The sequence below is a fragment of the Strigops habroptila genome, chromosome 4 (assembly GCF_004027225.2).
Source record: "Strigops habroptila isolate Jane chromosome 4, bStrHab1.2.pri, whole genome shotgun sequence".
Classification (NCBI taxonomy): domain Eukaryota; kingdom Metazoa; phylum Chordata; class Aves; order Psittaciformes; family Psittacidae; genus Strigops; species Strigops habroptila.
In genome coordinates, this window is record NC_046358.1 from 36,514,666 (window position 1) to 36,540,874 (window position 26,209).

The 26,209-nt window shown below is 43.9% G+C and overlaps 1 protein-coding gene across 3 annotated transcripts in view; it reads right to left on the reverse strand.

Annotated features, from left to right (window-relative positions):
* Positions 1 to 26,209, reverse strand: part of LIN52 (lin-52 DREAM MuvB core complex component) — an 81,337-nt gene that overhangs the window by 13,331 nt on the left and 41,797 nt on the right. Inside the window, exon 6 of one of the 3 annotated variants that reach the window (XM_030481350.1) lies at positions 19,678 to 24,374. The exons of the other annotated variants lie outside the window; for them this stretch is intronic. Coding sequence (XP_030337210.1) covers positions 24,319 to 24,374 — 56 coding nt within the window. The 3' untranslated portion in view covers positions 19,678 to 24,318. Of the gene's footprint in view, positions 1 to 19,677; positions 24,375 to 26,209 lie in introns of those variants that run through there. 3 annotated transcript variants of the gene reach the window in all.

Sequence of the window (26,209 nt, forward strand, 5' to 3'; positions counted from 1 at the left end):
TTCACAGGTGTGAGGTCAATGGGGAATTTGTGAACTAACTAGGTTGATTTTAAAATATTTTTTCCTGTTTTGCCAGGAGGCTGCCCCTCCTGGAGCACAGGAGGACAAGGTGGCTCAGCTAAATAAAGCTGATGCTCCACGACCTTACTGTTCTACCACCTTCCCATGGAAGAAGAAACTTAAGCAGCATGTTGCAGGTTTCTAGTTGGCAATTGAATTAGAAGATGCCAGAGGCAGGGAAATGCAGGAGAGCTCTTTTTCCACAGTTGTGTTTGTTGTAAAAGCAACTATTTCGAACATTATTGAAGATCATAACCATAGCTCTTATGATATTTGTTTGAAGGCAGCGTAGGCTGCACCCTTGGACTCTGCAGCCTGAGGTGTTAGCCTGCTGCTCCAACCAGCTGGGTGAAGCTGGTTAGTCTGATCCTCAGTCAACTGACTAACAGTGCCAGGAGTGGGCAGATTGAGGAGGGGTGGGAAATCACAGTGGTGTGCTGCAAGGAGGCCATGCACTGCAAGCAAGGCACCCAGGGACAACACCAGGGCCCTAGCATGCCCCTGCACTGTGTCCCTGTCACCTCTCGCTAGGCACCACCACTAAGCCCTCCTGTACACCACCAAGCCCTCCTCCAGCAACCCACCTCGACAAAGCCCTGAGGGCTGAGTGCATGGGCAGAGAGCTTGGGAGGATGTCAGGGTGAGGTCCTCACTGCCCCATCACATCATCTTGCCAATGCTGCCCCATGCCCGTGTCTTCTCCAGCTCACAGTGCCAGTGTCCTTGCCCCTTTATACCCTCTCTTTTGCCCTGACAACAGGTCCTCCTCTTCCTCCTCCTGGTAGCCTGAGGGTCTATGCAGACAGCTCCCCCTCCCATGCTCCTCATTAACACTCCTCCAAACCCAGCAGGCGCAGGCACAGACACCACCAGCAGCTCCTTTCCCTTCCAATCCCCTCCCCTTCCCTTCCATAATCTATCTACATATTAAAATGAGTTTGTCCCTGATTTACATGCGTAAGAAGGGATGTAATAATGAGGACGTAGATTAGAAGATTTAGCACAATCGTTTGTGTAGATTGTGTCCCATCAAAGGGCAGCTCTGACGAGCCGAGATTAAGGAGCAAACAGCTGCCGCTGGAATTCAGTCCATTTGTTTGTTTGCTGTTTTCTCTCTTGACTCCAGCAAACAGTCTCATTAACATGCAACTGATTTGCCCCTTAAGCCTTTTCCTGTTTATTATTGGGGGAGTTGCTGACAAGGGCTTTGTAGAGTCCCTGGCCCAGTTCTGAGAGATCGTGCAAATCAAGATTAAAATGGGAAGTAATTAAAAACAAAGAAGGGGCCACGACACCTTGGTCCCCTCTTTTGAGGGTCTTAAAGTTAGGGCACTGGGAGAAGGTGTGGGGTGAGGGGAAAGGGAGCACTGCCACCATGCCTGTGTGTCCTGGAGGGTCCCTCTTGGCTGCAGCACTGTGCTCTCCCTTTCTCCTGCTCTCCTGTGCTCCCCGCTCTGCCTTCCCCCTCCTCAAAATGTCTGTCTGTCTACTAGACTCATTCACGCCCTTTGCTTCAATGGCCTCATTTGGCAGCACCTTCCGTACAGCCCCTGCCTACTCCCCACCACAGCCTCAGGATGCCAGGCACCGTGTTTTGCACTGGCTGCTGCCTTCTCATGTGCAGCCTCTAGCCCAAGGCTGATTGTGCCTCCACAGCAGTGGTGTCCCCATCAGGCACCATGACCCCACCAACAGACCCTGCAGCCTTCAGCATGCACAGTGGGTGAGGGACTGGGGCATGCAGGGATCGTGCAGTGGCCACGCTCATGGGCATGGATGGCAATGCACCAAGGGCTCCTGATGCAATGGTTTCCTGGAGCCACCCCAGTTGTGAAGGGTAGCTCAGGTCACTGGAGCAACAGCGGCAACAAATCAGCACAGAGTCTTTCTTTCAGTAGCATTCAGATTCAGCTGGCTAACTGCCACAGCCATAGGGGAATGCTGCTCGTGAAAGCACAGGGACAGCAGTGGTGCGCTTATCCACCGGCTCCCCAGGTCCAGTGCACCCTGTCTGCCACTGGCTAGGGATGCTAACTGTGCGGAACAGCACGAAGGATTTCCTGGGCTGAGAGAAGACTGCCACATAAATCCTCTGCAAATAGAGCAGCCCTTTCTTTTCATCTATCAGAGCGCCTGCTGTATCCCTTGCAAGATAAGTGAAAATATAATGAAGCCTAGAAACTTGCTCTGGGAAGCAGTAATGGTTGTTAAGTGTGTGTCTACACAGACAAGCAGGGAAATATGTGGGTTGGCTTTGGCTGGCAGCCGGTTCCATCCTGGCAATGTGGAGCTGTGCTGGAGCATGCAGCCTCATGTCTTGGTCACCCTCAAGGCTCCCAGCTTGGACAGAGCTGCTCCTGGACCCAAAGTGGCTCCTGACCGAGAACGCAGCATGCTTGCACCTTGCTGAGCAGACTAGCACACATGCATGTGCACATACCCCCGTGCCAGGGTGAGGTTGTTCACAAGGTGCTACTACACAACACTGAGCGGTTATAAAATTTGTGACCTTCTTTCACAGTTTCTTAAGTGCCTGGTGCTGACAGGCTGCTGTGCACCTTTCCATGGGACCCAGCAGGAGCTGAGCACAGGCAGCCTGCCCTAGGACAGCCCAAAACCCCCGGCTGGGGGCGGGACTGGCCACTGTTTTCAGTGAGGTTACCCAGTTATCACTGAAGTTTCATGCACGACCAGGGAGAGACTGCAGCACTGCAGATGTGCGATTGTAGACTGCATTGTAATGGACAGGTGTAGGAGAATCATGAGGAGTGTTATAAGTACTTTCTAGCCTGACTGCTATATTTTCGTAACATTGGGGTAGAGCTGCACAGAGGGCTGGTCAGGAAGAGCTCACTGTTCACTTTGTTCCAGTTAGCTGTCAAGTCCAGAGAAGGTCACAGCTTTCATAGGATTGACTTTTCAGAGCAGCAGTGCTGTCCCCTCAAACCACTTCTGCCACTTGCCAGGGCAATGCAGCAAAGAACGACCAAACCAAAACGTGGCTACCTCAGTGTTATGGCATTGTGCTAAGCAGATGTGGTGGTGGTCATGATCCTTACAAACACCCAGTACTGCATACAGACAGGTGGGTTGTTGTGAATTCCCTACTGTTGTTTTGTTGGCCAAAACAGTTAATGACATAGTGATAGCTTTTGCTTTTTCAGACTCAGAAAATGGCACGGCTTCATTGCTCACCCAGCTTCTTTTCGTGTTTGTTATGACAGTGCCAAGGGGGAGGAGAGCAGTTTCCCAGCTGGGCACTACCTGCAGGACAGCAGTCTGGTACAGCTGGAGCGGCCAGTAAAGTTCAAAGTGTCAGGGATATGAATAAGTATCTTTGTTTTTCTGCCTCGTACCTGAAGAGCTGCTGGATTCCTCTGATCTACCCTGGTGCTGCTCTTGAGCCCTTCCTCCTCCTCTCCAGGAGTTACCTCCCAGCCAGTGCCTGGGCTACAGCTGTGCTCCCCTGAGAGGTGTCCATGAGCGGTCCCAGCCAGGCCCATGGCTTCCCCCAGAGGCAGCGCTCGACCGTACAGCGCCTTGCACGCTCACCCTGCATGCAGCCCCGTCGGCAGGGAGGTCTCCAGGCAGCAGCAGCAGCAGCAGCGGCAGCAGCAGCCCACCAGCAATAACGCTGCCCGTCTCAGCACGATTTTTTGACCTGTAACAACTCAGCCCTGTTGCAATTGATTTTCACTGGATCATTGAAACCTGTTCCATCAGTCTGGCCCAAAGAGATTCCTACTGCCTGTTCTATGTTGTGGGGGTTTTTATTTAATTTTCCACAAAGATAGAGTTTTGGCTTATAATGGAATAACGGTTCTGTGGCTGGGTGCTTAACCTCATAAACACCTGCACCCTTTTTGCTCAAACACAGCACAGTCAAAGCAACTGCCGCTTCCTTGGATGGAGACCAGATCTGGAGAACTTCACACTCCTAGACCATAAGAGTTATGAGTGATTAAGAAGGCAGCTGATAATAGAAATGCTTAGTCAACCTTGATGTAAGTCATTTGAGCACTCCAGCTCTAAATGGGAATGAGCCGGTGAAATCAATGTGCATCTGCAGCATGCCCGTAAATAAACAGGGAACTGCAGGAGACCGCTGTTCACCCGCAGCCCATGTCATCATTCGTGACACACCACACAGAGCATACCTCCCAAGCTGGTCCTCAGGAATGTGCTGATGGACCCTAAGGAGCAGGACCGATGCTTCAGTCAAAGGAAGACGTGATGGAGAGGGCGGGTCTGGAAGAAAAACACTCAAAAATTGAGGGAAGTGAGGATACTGGAGTGGTTCCTGATTCCCCCAAAAAGAGCTACGTCCCCCAGGAGGTACCCTGAGACGACAGGTGCTGGAAGGTGGTGGCTTTGCCAAGGGGACAGAGGGGACACTGAGTCCCCCAGCATCTCCTGGGCTCCCACATTATGTGTGCAGTGGGGTCCCTGCCCAAGCCTCCTGCTGTGGTAACAACCACTTGACTGAGAACAGGGCAGGTGGAAAAAACAAGAGGAGCCTCGTGGGCCAGGCTGCAGCATGTGGCACCGTGTGAGCTGGGAAGGTGCTGGGCTCTAATCCCCCGGGGCCAGGCCAGCTGCCAGGATGTGGCTAGTTCCCCAGCGTGGCACCACCACAGCCCTGCTCTCGTCACTCCCAATAGCTGCAGGCACAGAAATACCACCTTTGACGTGCACCTTCTCTTGAGAGGTCCAGGGGGCTTTTGGGACCTGCACACTTAGCAGGGTCAAGGGACAGGTTGCATCTCCTACCTTGCCCCTCTAGGTGCTGGTTGTTTCATGCACCAACTTTTCCAGGCCTGTGCTGGACTATTGCTTTTCCTCTCTGTCAGGAATAAAGTATAAAATCATCCTTCTGGACACAGCAGAGGGATTTTTAATCAAAGCCACTCCAATGCAGGCAGCTTCTCTCTCCAGAGCCAAGAGATCCAACCCACCCTCCACTGCACCCTTCTTCTCTTGACTATGATCATTGTTGCATTATCATTGCTATTATGTCATAAACTGACGTCTTTTGTTGCTGGTGTTATCCGGGGATTCTGCTCTAATCTTGACGATTGCTAATGCAGTGTAAATCCAGCACACTGGGTGATAATCTGGCTACATTAAAAAAGAAAAGTACTTTCTAGGCATAATCAAAACCTTTCACTTTAATATTGCGCACAATAATTTTACTGTGAAACTGCATTTCCCTCTGCTCTTCTTCGCCACTGCTCAGAGAGATACTGTGCTCTGTTTGTGTTTAAATAAAGCTGGCGCTTGCTGGGATTTAGGATGCAGGATCTGGCCCCCACTGCAGCAGAGAGAAGTTCACGTCCTGCATCTGAAAGCTGGCAGGAGCCCTGCTCCCTCCCCGGCCCCAGCAGGAAAGCTTCCCCTCTGCCAAACAGAGCTCTGGAAGATGGGGGGGTTTTTTGGCTTGCGTTAGTTCCACATGAAAATTAATGCAATATGACTCACTTCTATAGGTAGTAACTAATACTTGCTGAAACTCTGTTTTCCATCTACGTATATCTTCACACCATTAAGTAGGTGTGCTCATAACTGAGGTGGGCCTGGGTCAGCAAACACGGGGTGTGTTTCGGTTCCCCATCTCAGAGAGACATTAAAAGCATATGATTGCAGAAAGCACGGCAAAACAGGGAGGGCGAGATGATATACTAGGGCATGATGGTGCAAATATTAAGCAAGATAAAGATCCCCACCCTAAACCCACGCCTTAGCTTTTCGCAGGCTGGGGGTTCCCAAGCATCTCCCAGGGGCTGCCCCATGCTTTCAGGGGCAGGAAATACCCCCATCACCCCATGGCCCCTCCACCACATTGCCGCAGCAGCAGGCCTGGGGCCAGGGTGCCGCAAGCGGGGCGGGCGCCTGGGTGTCGGTGGCGCGGCGTCCGGGAATGCGCCGCTGATCCTAACCAAGTTTGCCAGCCATGCTTTTCTCATGGCTCCCGCACAATGGCCCATTTTCTGCCCACCTGCCGATTATGCTTAATTAGGCGAAGAGTTGATTAATTTGAGGTAATTGACAGCTAATTACAGGCCTGAGGGCTCATTAACTTGACGTTCTGTAGGAGGGAATCGGCTGGAGGGGGTCAGGTGATGTGCAGCCCCCCTCCAGTGCCTGCTCGCTGCCTGCTTACCTGGGCGGCCCAGGGATGGGGACAAGCAAGGACGCCCTGGTAGGACCCGGACTGCTGTGGGGCCATGGCCATGGGTGCACAGGGAGGACAAACACCCCAAGAAGGGACACAGCATGAGGGATGCTGTGGGGTGAGAGGGCTCCCTGCAGTGATAAAGCAGGCTCTGCATGGAGAGGGGTTTTAGAGGTTGGTGATGGCGTCGGAGGCTCGCAGAGAAAGAAAACAGCCAAGCACACAGGTAGGAGGGGAGGGGAAAACAGGCAGCTGCGGCTCCCTGTAGGCTCGGCCAGCAGTCCCCACCATGCCCATGGCCGCAGCAAGGGTCCATGGCAGTGGAGGGGTGCCACAGTTCCATCATCCCAACAGGAACCCACAGCAGCTGCTGGCAGGCTGCAAACACCCGTGCTCGCCGTACAGCCGGTCACTGCAAGGCCCGGGGGATTAGAGCCCAGCACCTTCCCAGCTCACACTGTGCCACATGCTGCATTAGTCATTCATATTTACATCAGAGAACACAACCACCGACTGAAAACAGGGAATTTTTTTGTATAAGGCTTTTCTCAGTTGCTCTTTAGTGCGTGCAAATCATGAGACAGCAAGAGAGCTGTTTACCCAACATACTGCACAATCTCCCTCACCAGATAATTTGGGCACATCCTCTGGATTCACTAGATGCCTTGCTGCTGTCTAATTATGTCAGGCAGGATGCGGCTAAAGAAATGTACTTGAAAGGTCACAAAAGGATGGCCAAGGTTTGGGATGGCTTCTTCTTGCTGTGGGAGTGCTCATCATACTTAGACTCCGTCTTCTGGAAGTCTTGCCCCAGATATGGTACATCATGGATGTAACAACTGATTATTAACCTTGGTTCAGGATTCAGTGAAAAGCCAGTACAGAAAGTGGCACAGAGACTGAATTAAAAGCCATGCCTGTGAGCAGAGTGACTACAGGACACCATAATAGCTGGACTGTCCTAGCAGCCACAGGCTTCGTTCATACCAGGATACTTTACACTGCTACTGGTAATGAAAGCTTGGATAACTGAAGTGGAAGGAATGGGATCTCCTGGAAAAATTGCAGACAGCTCTTCCTGGGTGCCCATATGCAACATAAACCACGGTCTGACCTGACTGCTGGGACTCTTCAGCCAAAGGAAGCTGCATCAAAACTGCAGCCTTCTTGGACGCTTCTCTTCAGCCATTGGCATCTTCTCTCTGCCTTACTCTGGCCTTATTCTGCCTATGGTTCCTCTGAAGCCACTGCAGTCCTCGCATTCTTGGTGCGATCAGAAGGGATGAAAAATAGTTAGAGGTGTCTCATATGCATATTGCTGACAGTGGTTTTTAGAAACCTGACTAAACAACTTCCTTCGATAGCCTGCTATTGCATTCCATAGCTAACTTATACACTACCCTTTATCCCTTTGAAGTGTACTGGGGTTTCATTTTCTAAGCTTTCTTGTTTAAATTTCATGGAGTTGGGTAAAGCTGACTGGTCTCTGTGGCAATCATTATTTAATACCTTTCTCCCGTTTGCTGTTACTTCTTTCTACCCTAAAGACATCCAGCCTTGCTGATGATTCATGGTATGGAGGCCAAATAAACACATGACGAATAAATTTTGCTCACCTGCTCAGAACCTGTTCCGTGTCTGTCTCTTTCAGGAGAAGGTGTCTATAATTTAAGTTGCATTTGAGACGAGAACACCCCAACAACTTTTATTATGGCATTTATCACTTAGAACCTGGGAGAGGAGTTACTTGGAGGAGCCCAGATAGGTATTTTCCTCTTTTTATCTCATTGTCGAAATTGGCTAAACCTTGACCATTTCTCATCTTGACTATTACAAGGCAGTTGCCTTCTAGTGTAAATACAAAGACTACACATTGGTGCAATGATATTAAGCATTAGGTATAGCTCTGGACTACCTAGTAATGACTTTTTTCATTTCTCTGTGTTGACACAGATCCCACCAATAGTGTATGACAGCCTCATAAACAGGGATACATTTAACCACATACATTTCCTATGAGATTGCTTAATGTTATCTTCAGTTTACAGATGGAGCATTGGGATCCAGGCAGATTAAGTGGTTGCCTACATTTAACAGGGTGTCTGAGGTAGATACTGATAGGGAAAGCGCATTCTCTGTGTTTCAACTCACTTAGCCTTTAGAGCGATCTCTGGCTACAAAAAGCCTCACCCATGAAGCACCACCCTATGATGCTGAGTGCCTTTCCAAAGAAGGAATGTTTTGTGGGGACTCTTCCGAGGCCTAAGCTTTAGGAAAACTGCCTTTTTGATACTGCTTATTTGCCTGAATTCCCAAGTCATCACTAGAGGCCAGAAGCCTCACCCAGATGAGTCAAGAGCTCCTTCTGTCTATAAGGACATTGCTGAATCTGGGCTTAGGACGTTAGTTCTAGTAGCAGGAAATTTTACACAGCTGTAAATCTCTGAGTAGGCAGCAACAGATATGATCCTCGAGGTAGTGGTAAGTAGCCTCGCTAAGACTGTCATATCAGATCTATGGATCGGGATAGTGTAGGATCGTTCATTTCAGAGGTGGTTCATCATGTTTTGACTTCAACTGATGTCACTTCAGCCATGGAGACTAGTTATTGTTATATGTTCATGACAAGTTATTGATATTTGAATACAGGTCTCTTGGACATCTAGAATTTCATTAAATTTAGGTCATCTGATCATTAAATCATTTAATCATCATTAAATTTAGGCCATCTGATCTAGTTGAGGATGTCCCTGCTCATTGGAGGGGGATTGCACTAGATGACCTTTGAAGGTCCCTTCCAACCCAAACTATTCTATGATTCTATCTCCTTTCTGAACTAAGTCTGTGGATGCTGGAGAAACAAAAACTGGAAAAGACACCAGTACTTAGAGAGAAGTGTATAATACCAGTAGTCTGTTTTACAGTAGTGGAAGTGCAAGTATTCCCTACACAAACTACACACAAGCTCTCTAAATAAGTTAATAGAATGGAAATTATTGCTGAGATGAAGGACAGGGTAACCTGTTTGAATTTAAGTTGCTTTTTATCTCACAAATTTGGCTTTGGAATCTTCTGGATCTTGGGAATCCAAAGAAGAGGGGAAGGTCTCAGCAAATTGTTTGTCTGCGGGAGGCAACTCTACAATTTTTGAAAAGCAATCTGGACTTCCAGCATGCTGGACTGTTTTAGGAAGTCTCCAAATTTCGAGGAAGAGGGTAAAATATGCCTACTTCTGATCATTGCCTAAGTAGTTGCAACAATGCCATTGCTGATGCCCATGCCAGTGTAAAATGCTGTGCCAGCCATCATGTGAAGCACCCCTATGTTTCCTGGATGAGATCTGTGCCCAGGTGTGGACCGACAACATGGCTTGTTCTTTCTGGGGTACCTTTTCCATTGTTTTCCTCTTTGGACGTAGCTCAGACCATTACAGGAGAAAAAGCATTTGATCTAAAATACTAAGATTTTCCTGAATCTTCATCTGTTCTTCTCCAACTTAGCAGATACGAGCTGTTGTTCAGCACTAAACATCCCTGGACCTCATGTCCAGCCACAGCTGCCTACCTTATGAGTGCATTTGCAGCTGAAGCTGTGTCTGAACCTATTCACAACACTACCTGTAACCAGTGAGCTTTTTAAAAGCAACCTGCTGATTCTCCAATGTTTTCATTTATTTTCGGTACCTCTGTGACGTGAGATAATACAACAGGTCACAAGGACTGCTCTGAGCCCAAGGAGTGTGAATGTCTGGAGGGAGAGTTTCTTAGGTCTGAGTTTTCTGAAATACTTACAGCTGTTTTTCTTACTTAAGAAAATTTCTTCTGTAACATATGGAGGGAGTGGCCATCAAAAAAACGCTCTTTCTATTGAGTCTGGCTCCAGAAGTAATTTTTTTCCAGATACACAGGGTCCGTGTGAATAAACACAAGGCTGTGATGCCAACAACAGCAGCTTGATGAATTGTTGCTTTAAAATCCAGGTCATAACTACTATGTATGTATATATGCCAATGTTTGTATGTGTGTATGTTGGCATCTACTTTGCAGAGGCTGGAATGACAACTCCCCCAGGTCAATGAGAAGGCTGGTAGTGGCATGGCTGAATTTTAGGTCAAGATCCTGGTCAACAGCTTCAAAAACTGCCACAAATATCCTTATCCCATGGTTACACCAACCAGGCCAACTTCCCAGTTCTGAAGTTCAAAGAAAGGTTTTTTTCAGGTGCTGCCTGTGTAAGTGGCATAGCTTCCAATCATCAGCAAACCAGCCCATATTTTAAGCTTAAATGAGACCTCAGGATCAAAATTCTACACTTCCAACCCAAATGCAGTACATGATGCACAAATTACTGATACACATGCTTATATGTGCCTGAGAATGCAGTTAGCAGAAGAGTGTACACAGGTGCACAGACTTTTTATATCATTTCAAACATATTTCATCTTGAAAAGCTTTCAAGTAACTATTCTGTATCAATATCTGGGCTTCAGAAGAGAAGCTGCCTGATCGATTGCCTTGCTCAGGAGTAAGGGGATTACTGTAATTATCTTGTTTGCAAGAAAAATAAGAACACTTACCTCATTTTAGGTTAGCAGAAGAAATAGCAATTGTGAAATTTATCATTAGCCCAAATGTCTTTTTGTTTTGCTGATGAATAAATGTTGAATGACTGACCTTTGTACTAGTATCTTTCCCAGTATTTCTGAAGGAATTTTATATTAAATTTTCCAGAAAATGCTGGAATTTTACAAGACATTTGATCCAGCTAAGAACAAACCACCTTATTCTTATGTGTCCTGCATTTTAACATTTAGAAGTGAGAGGAGAACTGAAAGCCATCTGGTTCCATGCTGTAGAAAATAATGAATACTTCTGAACCTAAGTACCCTAAATCCAGAGTGAAGAGGGCACTTTGGTAACGTGGGACTGGCGGAGAGGGGGAACAAACGATCTGCCATTCAACAGCAGAAGTGAGGTGCAAGCAGTAAAAGATTTGCCTGTGTACCATCTTTTGACTAATGCACTGACAGTACCTCCTGCAGATCTGGAGAAATGAGTCTGAGGACAGGAGTAGGGGGACAGCTGATTCAGAGTACCTATCCACACTTCCACCCAGATAAAGGTGTTTTGAAGTTGTGCATGTGCTAGACATTAAAAGATATCAGATACTCACCCCTTTGAAGTCCAGATTCTGTTTACTTTGGTATAACTCCGAGCTGGGATTTATAACCAATTTAGCAAGACAGTTTCTCAGAATTTATAGAGGTTGATTATTTTGGCATTAGTTTGATGACTGATCTCCAATCCAATGCTGAGACTAAATTAATTTACCAATCTGATAAGATAGTGTTCTTTTTGTTAGCTTCCCTCAATAATACTTACAGCTTACATAAGTATATAAATATGTATGTGGCTTATTTGGATGTGCCATTTTTGTTTCATTTTAGTGTAAGGCTTTTATGAACATTATAATAAAATCCATGTACAAATACTCTCCTAATACTTCTCCAGTAGGCAATAACAATTGCCCAGAATGGATATTACCAGGCAAAAAGCCTGACTGGATTCATTTAAGAAGTCAATGATTTCCATGTTTGTTTCACTGACAGCACATTTGGCTTGTCAAATATACATCATTCTGCCTGCACATTAAAGTTTTCAGGACGGGGGCTTGTGACAAAGAAACATCTATTCACCCGCTACACGGAAAATGACAAATGTTACTTTTTTTTTTTACCACAGACAGTAATTTTGTTAAGTTACAAAAACTGGGAAGCTGCCTAGAGGTTAGAGAAAGGGAATGGTGCCATTGATCATAAACTAGGAAAAAGGCAAAGTTAGAGTTCTCAGGAATATCTATTGCCAGTAAAATAACAGAATAAAAAAAATGGAGAAAAATAATCACTAACCCCCCATGGATAAGAAAACAAGTATCAGCACTAAGAATTTGTAAAAAGCAAACTGTGCTGGAGAAACCTGATTGCTTTTTTAAATAGAATTATAAAATTAGTTGATGAAGGGAACACAATGGATTTGATACATTTGAACTTTAGTAAAGATTTGATACATAAATCCTACTCAAAATGAATTCAAATTAGCTTGGCTACACCGCCACATGGAATGAAAAGTTGGCTGCAGACCCACAAATAAAGGATAATGATGCATAAATAGGTATTGTGTTGGAGGGAGAGGTCTCCCTCCCTCCCAGACATCGGTAGTCAGTTCTGTCTTATTTAACACCTCTTGACATGACACCTTCTGCTTGGAAGTCTGGAAATTTTGTTAAATGAGTGAAATATAGAAGGACATGTGGGATAGACCAGCTCCAAAAAAAAGGGATTCCAGTAAAAATTCAAGTATTATCCAAACCACAGCATCCAGTCATGAGGAGGTCCCTACAAAACACCAGATGAGAATCACTGCAAGAGAAACCAATGAGGTGGGAATTTGCAGTGAAGGACAGCAGAAAAATAGCTGGAACATCTGAGTAACAGAGCTGCAGTTCACCCTGGTGTGGAAAGACCAGAAGGCTTTTGCAGTGTCTGTGCCCCACATATGCCCTCAGCAAGGCCCCAGGCAGGTTTTCGTTGTGTAGCTGATAGAGGAGCTTCTGGAGTCTCCTATTGGATGCAGGAGACAAAACTACAGTAAAAGATTTTTCTCCCCAGAAACAACCAGTGTGGACATGCACAGTGGAGTTAGCCTGATTTGAGAGGAAGGCTTTAAATTGATCCCCATTAATTTTTATTTTTTTTTTTAATGCAAAACCAGGAAAGAAAATGGCAGTAAAGCAAATTAAATGCATTAATAGCAGACAAAAATCCCCATTTTCTTAATGTTTTCCCCTTCTCTATCACTCAGTCCATTTGCAATTTCAGCTATTCACCATCTTATCTTACTACCCATCCACAGATGTACGTGGGGGTCCCAAAGACTTTGGAACCCACAGGCTAATTTCAGACAACCTTGCAGAGGGTAGGTAACACATTTCTGTATGTTTTGCTATGTTAATTGGCTGACAAAAGAAAGAAATCCAATGAGTGCCCTCACTGAGGTGTTAGCATACCCTCTGTTAAGCATCAGAGTCTACACATGATGCAATCTTGAGAGACATATCCACAAGGAAACCCATGCTTTCCTGGATGGTTCTACTGCTCACAAAACTCCTGCTTTTCTCCGACTTCCTTCTTGATGAAAACCACTACCTATTCCACTTGCTCCCCTTCTGGTTTGCTTTTTTTTTTTTACTTTTTCTTCTTAAACTGCATTTGTTAGAGTCTGCCTTTGCTTTTTTGCATTCTCCCCAACCTGCCCATGCCTTGCTGTCTTCCAAGCTGTGCTTTCTTACCTCACTTGGTCTCCTCTCCTCTGGTTTTAAGTCCTTATTTTTAAATTCCTCTCGCTTCTGTGTTTTCTTTCAGTCTTCCACATAACTCCGTTTCTACAGTCCTCTCTCACTAAAACAGCTTGCTAACAATATTTTGATACTTGCTAGTGAAACTCCTGTAAACCTTACCCAGATGCATTAGACTAATATTTACTGTTGCAAGTTCCTCCCTTTCCAAAAGGGAGTGAGAGAAGTGATCTCTCTCTTGCTAGAGCAAATAGTTCTCAGCTCCTTAGAGAGCTGCAGTGATCATTTCAATAGTGTTCTCTGTTAAGGCAGGATCAGACTCACAGAGCACCAGAGCAAGAGCAAGGATTTCAACATGCCAAAATTAGGAAAAAATCACATTTTTCCTGCCCTGCTCTCTCAACAAACATTTGGACTGAACAAGTGTAGAATTAAATGTAATCTGTGAAGTAGCACTTATGCCCTCTCTGAATGAGTGTAAAAGGCTTGGGAAGGTCAGGATAAGTGCTCTACATCAGTGAAGATGTTGTAATTATTATTAGGATCTCTGTAATGCTCATGGCTTTCCTAAATGCATGTGTGCACTGTGGCAGTTAATAGCACTGTGAGAAACCTTCATTGTTAGTGTTCTGTTTTTAAATTCTCCATCTTTAACACTGCATTAATGTGACTTTTAGAAAAATTTAATTCTCTGAATAGTTCTTACAGGTCTTTAACAAAAGATTAAAATGTCTGGTATTGCACTGTAATTTATTATTATTGTTTAAATTACTAATGCTTATCAGTTGCTTAGGCATTTGTTTTGGGTTTTTTTAAAGCCACATCTATTTAATGAAACAAGGCAGATGGCACGCAGTGGAAAGGCCACTGGACTATGCCTAAGAAGTTACAGGGACAACCTCTAACAAGTCTCTCTACATCTTGGTGTCTCCTCTGCTCCTCCTACTCTTTAACTGCTTTTTCTGCTCTTAAGCTCTTGAGGACAGAGACTTTTACCCAATAACGTGTTTCTCCAATTCACAGCACAATCACGTTCTGATACTTGCTGAGGTCACTGTGACTTAAAATGGCTACCGCAATGCAACTGATAACTCGAACTGCTAAAGAGATGTCCTCCAAACACCACTCCAGCCTACAGGACAGGTACCATGCAATTAGTAAGTGGAATGTGAAAGCCAGAAGGCCTTAGTGAAGGACAAAAAAAGCCACTGCACCCTTTCCCTCCATCTGCATATTTTCACAAGCACAATATTCTTGAGTGCTGCTAATCTGTGTGAAGGATGTTCTTCACCAGAATGTCCTCCTCACAAGGAAACAAAACCAACACTTTTTTATACTCAGTCGATCCTTGTCTGCATTTGGAAGTCAGAAATTTGGCATTATATTATTAACACATCAAGATGACAGATCAGTAAAATGGAGGTGTAACAAGCAAGGACCCTGATGCTTCATTGGGCAAAGAAACCGAGATAAAGTGGGAAAACCAGCAATGTGTCTTACTGGAGACTTATCTCCTGGTGTCTGCCAGTGAGGTCCAGTCTCTTTAGGAGGCTTGACATGGGAAGTGTCACTCAGGGTGGCCCCCCGACTCCTGAGCTTCCAGAGCATGAAAATGGAGGTGGGTATGATGGTCTTTAGTTTTCTGCCATTGAATTGGGACTCCTCCTTAGACTAAGACTGAAGCATCTGAAAGGCGAGGTAAGCAGCCACTCAGTGTAACAGGCAGTAACAGTAGTTTTTCCTGTGCAGAAACTGGTGTTATGGGTCTGTTCTGCCAGGACACGTGAAAGCAGCGGCAATGTGGGTTTCACTGAGCGTCCATTGGAGAGTCCCAGGTCAAGTGGAGTAACTGTGTTCAGATGTTTCTCTCTCTGCCTCTTTCTTTTCGTGAGGCAGAATAAAAGCTGCCAGCTCACTGGGGTAAGGCATGAGCAATAAAGCTTTTCGCCTTTTTTCTCCAGGTTTTAATAAGAGGATTACATATCTCCTCCTTCTAGAATAAACCTCTTTGCAGGGAAGATACTTCTCAAGCCCTCTTTGGAGATCAGTCCCTCCATCAAGATTCCTAAGATTCAAGCCATCACAGCAGCCAGTAGGAAATGAAACCTGGTTAAAAGGGAAAGGCTTTTACAGCTCTGCAGGACTGCACGGCTACGACATAGTATACATGCTGCCACAGGGAAAGGGTCCTTGCTGGGTTCACAACTACTGGGGACAGAAAAATAAGGAGACACAAGCACAGAGCAGAGCTCAAGCTCCATCCAAGATGACAGAAAAGTGTTGCTGGAGCCTTGGAAAGATGCAGTTAACCTTCTTACTGGAACAGCTTCACCATCAAGGACAAATAACCCAACAAATAAAAGAGGGAACCTCTTGTAACTTTAACACCTGACCAGATATGTCTGAACTCAGCACCCAAGCATGCATGAGTGCATGCAATGAGTACACTGTTAAAACAGAGAAAGCAAATGGAAAGCTTTAAGTCGTAATTATATGTTTTACTACATCTAGCCCAAAGACACTGATTAATTAAGGACCTGTAGAAGGCCCATAACATCCAAATAAGACTTAATCACTAATACATTCCCATAACCAAACACCAATTACTTCTGCAAGTTACTATGTTCATTTACAAAAGCACCTGTGCACTAAAATCAAAGTCTGAGACAAGTAAATAAAACTACTCATTTCCGCTGACCCTCCTCAGCAGTTCTTCCCTTCTGCTGAGGCTACCTCAACCACTGTGACACTACAGACCTGCTCTGGCTCCTGTTTTGTCTTCCATCTCTCCTAGCGCTCTCTCTACTCTCACTGTAGCAGGTTTAGGCTAATGACATGAAAGTACACTTGTTTAAGCATTTCCTATGGCTCCTTTGGCCATCATCTTCACCTACCTTAACATATGTGAATCATTGTATTTTTACCTAGCTGCTTTTCTGGGGCAAAGAAACAGCCTGATATGTACATAGATCTTGCTTCTCACCTCAGAATATAAGCATCCCACCATCAGTGTAGAGAGGGATAGTCCAATTCACCTTCATGTCACCTCTTGTCTTTCCAGCTTTCCTCTTCCTGGCCACACTGGGACCTGTGATGATCACAACAACTCAAGGAGATGTATTTCTCGACAGCACCTGGAGACCCTAGCGATTCCTCAGGTCTCTCCCAGCTGCCTGCTTCTTACCTTTGCAGGACAGAAGACAACACTTTGCACCCCACGTGAAGGGACACTGGGAACAAAGGATTGCTGGAGCTCAACCTGCTGTTGCTGTACCACTGTGCCCTTTCCCTCTCTCTGTTGACCATTTTAATGGTTCTGCACTTTTGGATGACTGATGGATGTGCCATATGCAAACTCCCTTCCCCTCATACACACAGCGTTTGCCTGGCTTGCCCAGCAAGATGGTTGAGTTTTGGAAGTACCAGCTGCAGCTGCTGGGACTGCTGGTTGGAGAAACATTTGCCTCCTGAGCCCGTTAATTAGCACAGTAACGGTAACTGTGCTCCATTAGCCAACCCATGTGGTCAAGTCCCCTCCTCATCCACCAACCTTGCCCTTAATGAGAGCTGGAAGGGGGACACTCACAAAACACTGCCTCAGAATAATATTCGGCTTTGTCCGCGCCGGTAACAAGAGCTGACAGGATCACTACGTCCATTTCTCTTCTAATTAGCACACTTCCAGCTCGGCCTGAGCCAACAGCCAGAGAAAAGCGATCGGACAACCGTACCGAATCACAAACACAAAGAGGCCCATTCCCCGTAATTAGGTGAGACAATCCCTGTCTTTTCTCGGCTGGAGCTTGCTGGTAAGACTCTCGCTGTTTTGGTAAGTCCCAGCAACACAAGTTACACGTCTCCCCAGGACACTAATAAGCCCCTAATTGTCTTCCGCTTCACACGGCTCGTACCATAGGTCTGACTTGGGGGGAATTCTTCTAACGAGCAGCAGCCAGCACTCCCTGCGCTGCAGACGGACAGGGAGCTGCCTCTTGGGCACCGGGAGGAGAAGGGGATGGAGAGAAACAGCCAGAAAAACAGCACTGGGGCCCAGCTATGTGGCACAGAGCCGGCGGCTAGGCAGCAGCCACCCATTGCTGGGGACACAGAATGTCTGCACTCTCTATCCATCGTCACCATTCCACCTGCGTGGCAGAAACCCAAGTTCAGCTCTCTGGCTTGCCTCCTCCCTTCTCATCTCCAGCAGTACACAAGCACCCACTCTTCCACACAGAAATGCACTATCAAAACAAAACATTTGATTGCAAAGATTTGCCTTAAGTCTCTGCTAAGGCTTGCTGGGGGCTATCCTTAGAGAAATGCAGCACCTGGCCTCTGCTTTTGAGGCCATGCCATAGGTCTGTCTCAGACTTCAGGCTTGGAATGAGCATGGGTGTAAACAAGAGCCTGTCAGTTCCCATGGAAGGAAGGGAACGTGCTGGGTCTCACAGGACAGGTTTCTTAAGATGCCCACAAAGTGATTAAAAACATGAGAACTTCCAGAAGCAGCTGTGAGGTGGGAAGGAGACCCCAGCTCAAGTTTCCTGATCAAAACATGGCAAAGACACATACTCCCTCTAACTTTCAACCTGAGATTTTCTTGAGACAACCTCATCAACCAAATATTTTTCAGCAAAACATTTTCCTAATTTTTGACAATAAGCTCATTTTGAGCAAAATATCTCAGCTAATCCTGTAAAGGAAACTCAGGGCCTGCACATCCCTTTGCCTCTCATGCAGCTGATTACAAACTGATATCAGGGCTCACACTGATGCCTCCTGCAACACGACTCGCCAGAAGTGAGAACAAAGCAGATTTGTCCCCCAGTTTTACACATGCTATTCAAGCTCAGTGTGCTAAGCATGGGGGAGAAACTTAAGACAGGGTGACAAACTGATCCATGCAGAGTACAAGAGAAAGAGAGGTGCCAGTGAAAGGCAATTTAAGATAGTTGGTAGACATATATATAAATAAATCATTTAGCTAACTATAACTACTAGATTAATAAAGAAAGAGGAAAACAAAATTAAGACCACAGAACCAGGCAGCCTGGGCATCCATGCATGCTTGGGTCACTCTGCTATCCTCCTATCCCTCCTTCCCCTATAGCTGATGAGCCCTCTTCCTGCCTCTTCCTACATAACCTGCAGCATTTTGGGCTTATTGCAGTAAGTGGAAGACAGCAAATGGCAAATTTTTGATGCTTCAGAATTAGCTTTAAAATTCTGTGGTTACAAGGAAAGTTGTTAGATGTGCCAGGTATTTGTGGAGGGGAATCCTCCCTGGCATCCAAATGCCCGCAAGCACAAAATTTAATTACCCCATATTATTACACCTACTCATCAGCTATTGGCCACGGAGCCAGCCTTTCAAGTGATACAGAACCAAGTCAAGTACTTTGTCCCCCCAGAGAGCTGGTCAGTAAATAAGGTGCAAGGTCATTCTTATTACCCATTTTTTCTACTAGCAATTAAGTAAGGGCTTTCAAGCTCAGCCCTCTTCCTCTTTTCTGTTCCTTATTGAGGTGTCCGTAACAGAGACAGGCAGGGAACGTTCTGGCTTCACTGGTCACTGATCTGTATTATAGGAATCAGCAGGCAGGCCAGAGGTCAACCACACAAACCCGACAAGAAAATGCCTGTTCTGTAACACACATCAGCTGCCTGGAGTCAGTCATCCTGCTCAAAGGGACATGATGGAAAAGGTCAAGTCTAAAAATCAGCAGTGCCACTGGACAATGAAGTCAAAATGTGAAGAGATCTTGCCATGCTGAAAATCTAGCATGGTCTAAATGAAAACATTCTTACGCATATTCTATGTAGAATGTGGATCACACTCTATAGAAACTGGATCAGTCCCTAGTTCTCTGGACACTTAAGCTTTTAAATATCTTTATGACTGGCCACAATTGACTTCAGGATTTTGCATTTCACATCCTCCTGAAAGAAACGCAAAGCACTGATGTCAGGACTGGTTTGCAGAGGTAACATGCCTCTAAAATAGCTCTGATTCCAAGAGCCACACTATTACTGAAAACCAAAAGGATCCAGTCTTTTTCATTTCCTTTTCCCTTTCTTTGATTCCCCCCCCCCCCTTTTTTTTTTTCTTTTCTTGCATTTTAAAAGTACCAAGGTTCGGCTTTTATCAGGGCAATGTGTATTTGGCATCACACACACAATACCTTTGGAAGCATTTGGCACACTGGCGGATGCATATGCTGGGATGTGCATGTAGGAACCATGGGTTTTGTATTTCTGTGGTGGGAAGTTTTTACAATAGTGATTACAGTAATGTGTTTACAACATTTGCACTTGTTGTTCTAATCAATTTTATCCAGGTCAGAGTTTGTTGGCCCATGGGAATTTTTTGTCCAACTATGATTTTGGGCTGAAGACACAGAGAGCCTAAGTGGTTCCTCCTTAGGCAGAACTCAAGAGTAAATGTGAGTAAATGCCTCTATCAAGATCTCACTGGCGGTGTGAATGACTGCTGGCTCTAGAAGAGCAGATATATACCAGTTTGTGGATTTTCTGCAATAGTAATTTACAAGTTGCCTTCCTCTTTTATTGCATATGCCTAACAATTGATATTAGTTTAGAAGTATTACAGAAATGTTCATGCAATGTTACTGAACTTGTGGTAGGAGTCCAGGATTTCAGACCACATGACAAAGATGTAATTTATCTTTTTCACGTACTGCATAGGTTGATGATGGGATTACCTGGTATCACCTCCTCAACATGAAGTGGTTGGCATAATTGTGATGATTTGGAAAAAGTGATGTTTCCCTAAGAAAAGTTGCTGTGGATGAAGTGGATGAGATCAGCTGCATGCACAGACTGCAAGTGTAAGTGATGATCCTGTTCTTAGAGATACTCAGAACAGGATTTAGTCCATGATGATGTGGGAGAAAACAGCAGAGGAACAAAATACAAGCTGTAATTAGGACTTACACGCCTCCACAGTATGCTCACACTCTGAATACTCTGCAGTTTTGATTATGCCATCTCAGGCTGTAATAGAAGACAGACAATTGAACATTGTGCACATAAGGAAGGCGAACATAACAATGGAATCAAAACCACGGCAGGAGCTGAAAAGTCATGAGTAATGCACAGACAACAAAGAAGGAAAAAACAAACAACTGTTTCTAACAATAAAAGAAATGAAAGGTTCAAAATGGAGTTATCAGTAAGTCAGGAGTTATCAGTTATCAGGTTTAAAACAAACAATGAACCACATCCCCCCCACCCCCTCTTCTTTTCTCACTGTCCATGGGCATTTTAGAGGCCGAAGTACAGACAAATTAGGACTAAGGCAAATTTATGGAGACTAGGGTCTACAGTTGACCTCATTCAACTAAAACAGATTGCTGGATGCTGTATAAGTTACCTTAAAGCAAAGTTATACTGTGTAAGCCTTTTGTTTATATATTTCCCTAGCCTTCTACAACTGTTTATAATCAAAGAGAACATTACAGATAAGATGGGCTTGTTATTTGACTTGTAATTGCATCTTACAATTTCATGTAACATAAAAATCAGTAAAATAAACCAGAATAAGGTTCAAACATTACCTCCAAGTTGGATTAGTCAATTTTCATTCATCTGTTATTTCAACAAAGTGACTTGTTGAGGGAAATACAAAGTGAAGTTGAGAACTATAGGTTATAGGATTGTTCAAAACCTGTTAAATTTGTAATGGCAAAACGCTGAGATAAATGGAATATTGTGCTCTTCAGTTGCCAGTGCAACTAGACTTCTATTATCATAATGATTAACATAACAAACAAGAATTTCTTCCCAGTTGGATTAAACAGCAAAGCATTTGATATTGAAGTAAATAGCCTTTACAACTGAATATATGCAACACTGGTATTTAAAAGGAACTAAATACATATTGGGTTTATTTCTAAGAACCTCACAGTAACGTTTACCATACCAACACATGAAAAATAAAGCCATGAATTAGCTTAATTAATATTACCAAATCTTGATTTTCTTACACACTTCATTTCCACCATTTATCAAAACTTTTTTGTTGTTGTTTGTTTCAAAATACAGAATGTTATCAGGAACAAAAAGTCACATGGATTTTCTTGTATAGATAGATACTGCAGGGATGTCAGGAAGGACATCAGGGAAGGCAAAAAACAGGATTCAAAAGGGTATGAAAACCCTTAGTACCATTTGGATATTGCCAAACATTAATTTACTGATAGGAATGGAGTATCCACAGGCCAAACCCTTAGGTAGTGGCATGCAGAAGTGTGAAAAGCCTGAGGAAAAGTATTGCCTAAGTGGCTAAGCCAAAGCTTTTGCATCTCAGAGGGCTACTTTGGAAACCCAGACAAATCTCTGAGCTTTGCATTTGTTTATTATCAAACCACAAACCAATAATAGACAAATTACAATCCTCTGGCTAACACACAAAAATACATAAATATTACCAGTAAAAAAAATACATCACTCATCTCTACAGATGACAAGTACAAAGCCAATAAATATCACTATTCTAAAGCATATGTTACTGGCTGCCCTATAGAAGGTAAGTATTGCATATAATAAAAGGGTTTTTTTGTTTGTTTTTAAAAACACTTGCATGTTACTAAAAACTACTGAAAGTTCAAAATGCCTTACTGAACATATCAGAAAATACACATACACTTTCATGCCAGGCTTTCATATCTTCTCCTATATTCCTCCTCCTTTCGGATATCAACTCCTTAATATGTTGGAACAACAAACCTCTATAAAATGCACAAACTCATAGTGGTGATGCAGATGAAGTATCCCATTATGTCATATATGTGTATATATATTATACATATAGTACACAAACTTAAAGTTTCATTCAAAAGGTATAATTTAATACTTAAAGCTACATCAACATCCGTTCACACCAGCAGGTTTTCTCTCTGTCTCTGAATTATCACTTCGAGCTTCTCTTTACATTCATCTGTCTTAACTCTCCTGTTCTCAAGAGATGGAGTTCCTGTTAAGCTCAGCCTTGCATAAATTGTGAAGTACAGAAATAAATCCATTAAGTTAAAATCAGACTCCTGACATTCCTAAATATTCAGGATTTGTGCAGGGTCTTTCTGGGATGTGGGATTTAACTGCTTAAACTTAGATTAAAGGAGCTGTCCAAAATGAGCCTAGTTCTGACCAGTAATAACCAAGATTACAGACTGAAACCAAAAGGCCACCAGCATTTTAGTAAAAATTCTGAGAGGTGAATTTGGTTAAAAAAATCTCCTCCTCTTTATTGCACATACATCTGAGAAGAGCCTCTTCTCTCTGCAAAGACAGAAAAATGCAATGCTTTAAGGACAGGCTGTTACATGTACTATTTCCAAGTAATTTCTCCTTTCACATGTGACTGCAGCCTGGAAAATGACAAGTTTTAAAAAGCCTGCATGCTAAGAATAACATCTCTAAATAGAGAGAAGCCCCTGCTGTTCATCCAATGCTTGAATATTATGTTGCGCCCTAAAAAAGAACATATTTACTAATGCTTAAAATGTTGTTTCCTAGGACAAAGAAAGAGGATGAAATGAATAAGTTCTTCTCTTAAATAAAACAAAAAGTCTGACCATGTTCCTTCACTCTCTTCTCAGGGGTGAACATGCATAAGTGCATTAACGGAAGGAAAAGGCATTAAAAACTAAGATTAATAAAGCCCAAAACTGTACGCTGAAAGAGACCAGGTCACAGAAAATTCTGTATAAAAACTCTGCATTTGTAGGGAAAGAAAATTTGGGGGTTGCTGTTTTAGAAGTGATTAAAAATACCACCAAATATTATTTTCAGAAATGGTAAGATTCTGTATAAGCAGACCATCCTCGCAATGTGACTAACAGTCCTGTTGGCCCTTCTTGGAGTGCTGACTGGAAATATTACCGCCTTTCAACTTCGTAACTTTCTTTAGTTTCTAGCTCTGTAAGAAGCAGAGAACGGCAGTGGACTGACAAAGCTGTTCCTTTTGTGTACCACTGAACTTTCTGTAGGGATATTTTCTTTCATGCCACAGTAATACCTCTTACTCCCTATGGTCTGTCAGTCTCAATTTCACTAGAGAACCATTTGGCAGCGAAATGAAGCTGCTGGTACACCGGAGGGCTGGAGGTCCTCCTCGGAGTATCAGACATGCTTCTCTGAAGGCAGTGAGTAACTTGAATCTAATGCACAGACTGCATTCAGCTTCTACACTAAAAGCATATGCTCCTGCTGAACCAGTGCTCTTGGTCAATCCACACCCCAAACTATGCTCAAACCTTTCAGTACAGAAGTTGCACATAGGAAATCAGTGCATCTAAGAAAAGATGCTCAAAAGGGTCAATGTCTCATGAGGCCACTTTCAGGTCTGCTGTGTACTTCAAACAGTGCTGCCACTGAGAGCAATTGAGTAAGGACACTATGGCTGTTCCCTGCGAATAGCTGATTAGGACAGGTAACCTTGCCACAGCAGGTCAGGGCTAAGTCCTCCTGTTGGATATCTTTGGGTCAGATGAAGTCCAAATTCCAACACAACCAATTGTAGTCCTTGTGACCTGTGTATGCAATACATTTCCTCTGTAAAGAAATGAGCTGTGGAAGCAAAAAGTGATGTTTGCTTCTGAAGGTCTAGAGCAAAAGCTTTGTACTTCTTAGAAGTTCTGGGTTTCATCTGTATCCGCAGTACATAAAATGATCTAGCTGGGGTATTTTTGTCCAAACTTCAGATGTAGCAGCTACTTTTTGGGTTTTTCCAGAATGTTCAGGAATTTCCCTCGAGTCATTTCTCTAGCTGAAATCACAAGGGAGGAAAGAGATATTAGTACTTTTTAAAAAGCCAGGAAACCCAAACAATTCTGTAATTTACAGACTTTAACCATAGGATAAGAAATTCCTTTAGATTTGTGCTTATACCAATAGCAAGAATAATTTTATTTATATATTTATTCATTTTTATATATTATAAGTGGAAAAATAAATAAAACTGCATTCCAGCTTGAATTTCTGACATCCTAGAATTCTAGGCAGGGCCTGGAATCTTCTAAACTCAGCGATAATTCCCATACGCTGCTTCATTACATATAATCTACACTTTGTATTCCTACTGCATTATGCTCTTGCAGCATCTCCTCTTCTCTGTACTATCCATCTCTGAATGGTGTAATCCAGATATCCATCACTCTATCTCAGTGCAATTGTTCCTGGATGTTATAATCTGTCAGAGATTATGGAACTCTCTCCATTTCAGGATTATTGGTCCCTGGTTGCTATGATCTTCAACAGAAATTAGACAGCATTTTCTCTCTCTCAGCAGCGTCAGTCCCTGGATGCTGTAATATAATAGGGTTTATGTTCCTTCAATGCAGTTCATCTATGGATGGTGTAATAAAGTAAAGTTTATAGAGCTTCGGTCTTCTCTCTCTCTCTCCGCATTGTCAGTCCTTCGATGTTTAATACAGCAAGGCAAGGTTTATATGTCTCTCTCTCACTCCTGGCACCATCAATCTCTGGTAGCTGTATTACAGCAGGGTTTACACAGCCACTTTTCTGCACAAGACATTTCTGACTTGTGAGCCCATAAGCTCACAAGCTGGCAGAGCAACCCTAATACTACCTTTGTCTTGCAACAACAATATAATGCATCAAAGACAACACAATTAGCAATTGAGTTCTGGAGAAAACAATCTTCACACTGGCATTTCCCTTCACTTCTTTTAAATAAAGGTGTAAAGTTTGTGCTGGACTGACAGGCATCAAAACATGGAGGTTTTCATTCACAGGGTTGATGGAAGCATGCATGTTGCCCACACCTAGCCTAGAGAGACTCTGGAAGGAGATGAGAATTAATTTTCTGTTTTATTCATTCAATTCCTGACCTCTCTACTGAAAGGAACAACAGAAATGACAATTAGCATAAAAACTGGAGGTGGGTTTGATGCTGATGTTGGATTTTCTTTTGACATTACTATTTATCTGTTAGAACATAACTGAAATGTAATAAAAATGCTCAGCTTAAAACACTGAATACACACCCTCAAGTAAAGACATTTTGTTATTCTTTACCTGAAGGTTAGAATTTGTGCCTTAAAGCCTCACCTTTAAATTATTACATTCTAATTCATCTCCCCAAAATTGCACCACAAGGTATTGTCATCAACCAGATCCCTATAAAACAATTAATGGTATTATGAACTGTCTGGTACTGATATTCATAGGCTGCAAAGTCCACTGCCATGAGTGGAACGTGCTTCAGACTGGCTGCAGAATCAAGCAGACCACTGCATTATTTGCTTGGTTCATCTTTCCAGCTGTGAATGATATCACCTGGGATCCATTCCCAACTCTGCTTCTGATTTACAGTGTGAACTACCACAAAAGTATTCATTTGTACCTCTACTTTCCCATCCGCAACACGGCTTTTATCTTTCAAGTGCTGCTGGAGTGACACATGGATAGAAGGTGCTGCAGAAGGGCAGAGTGGATTGTTATTTTGCTAGGAACTAAATTGTTATGCACAGAGGACATGAGTAAATAAAAATGCAAGTTTTTAAAAATTTCAGCTAGGAATAGATTTTCAGCACCAGCTCTTTGACACCTCCCTGCCTCACACCATCAACAGGGCATGGC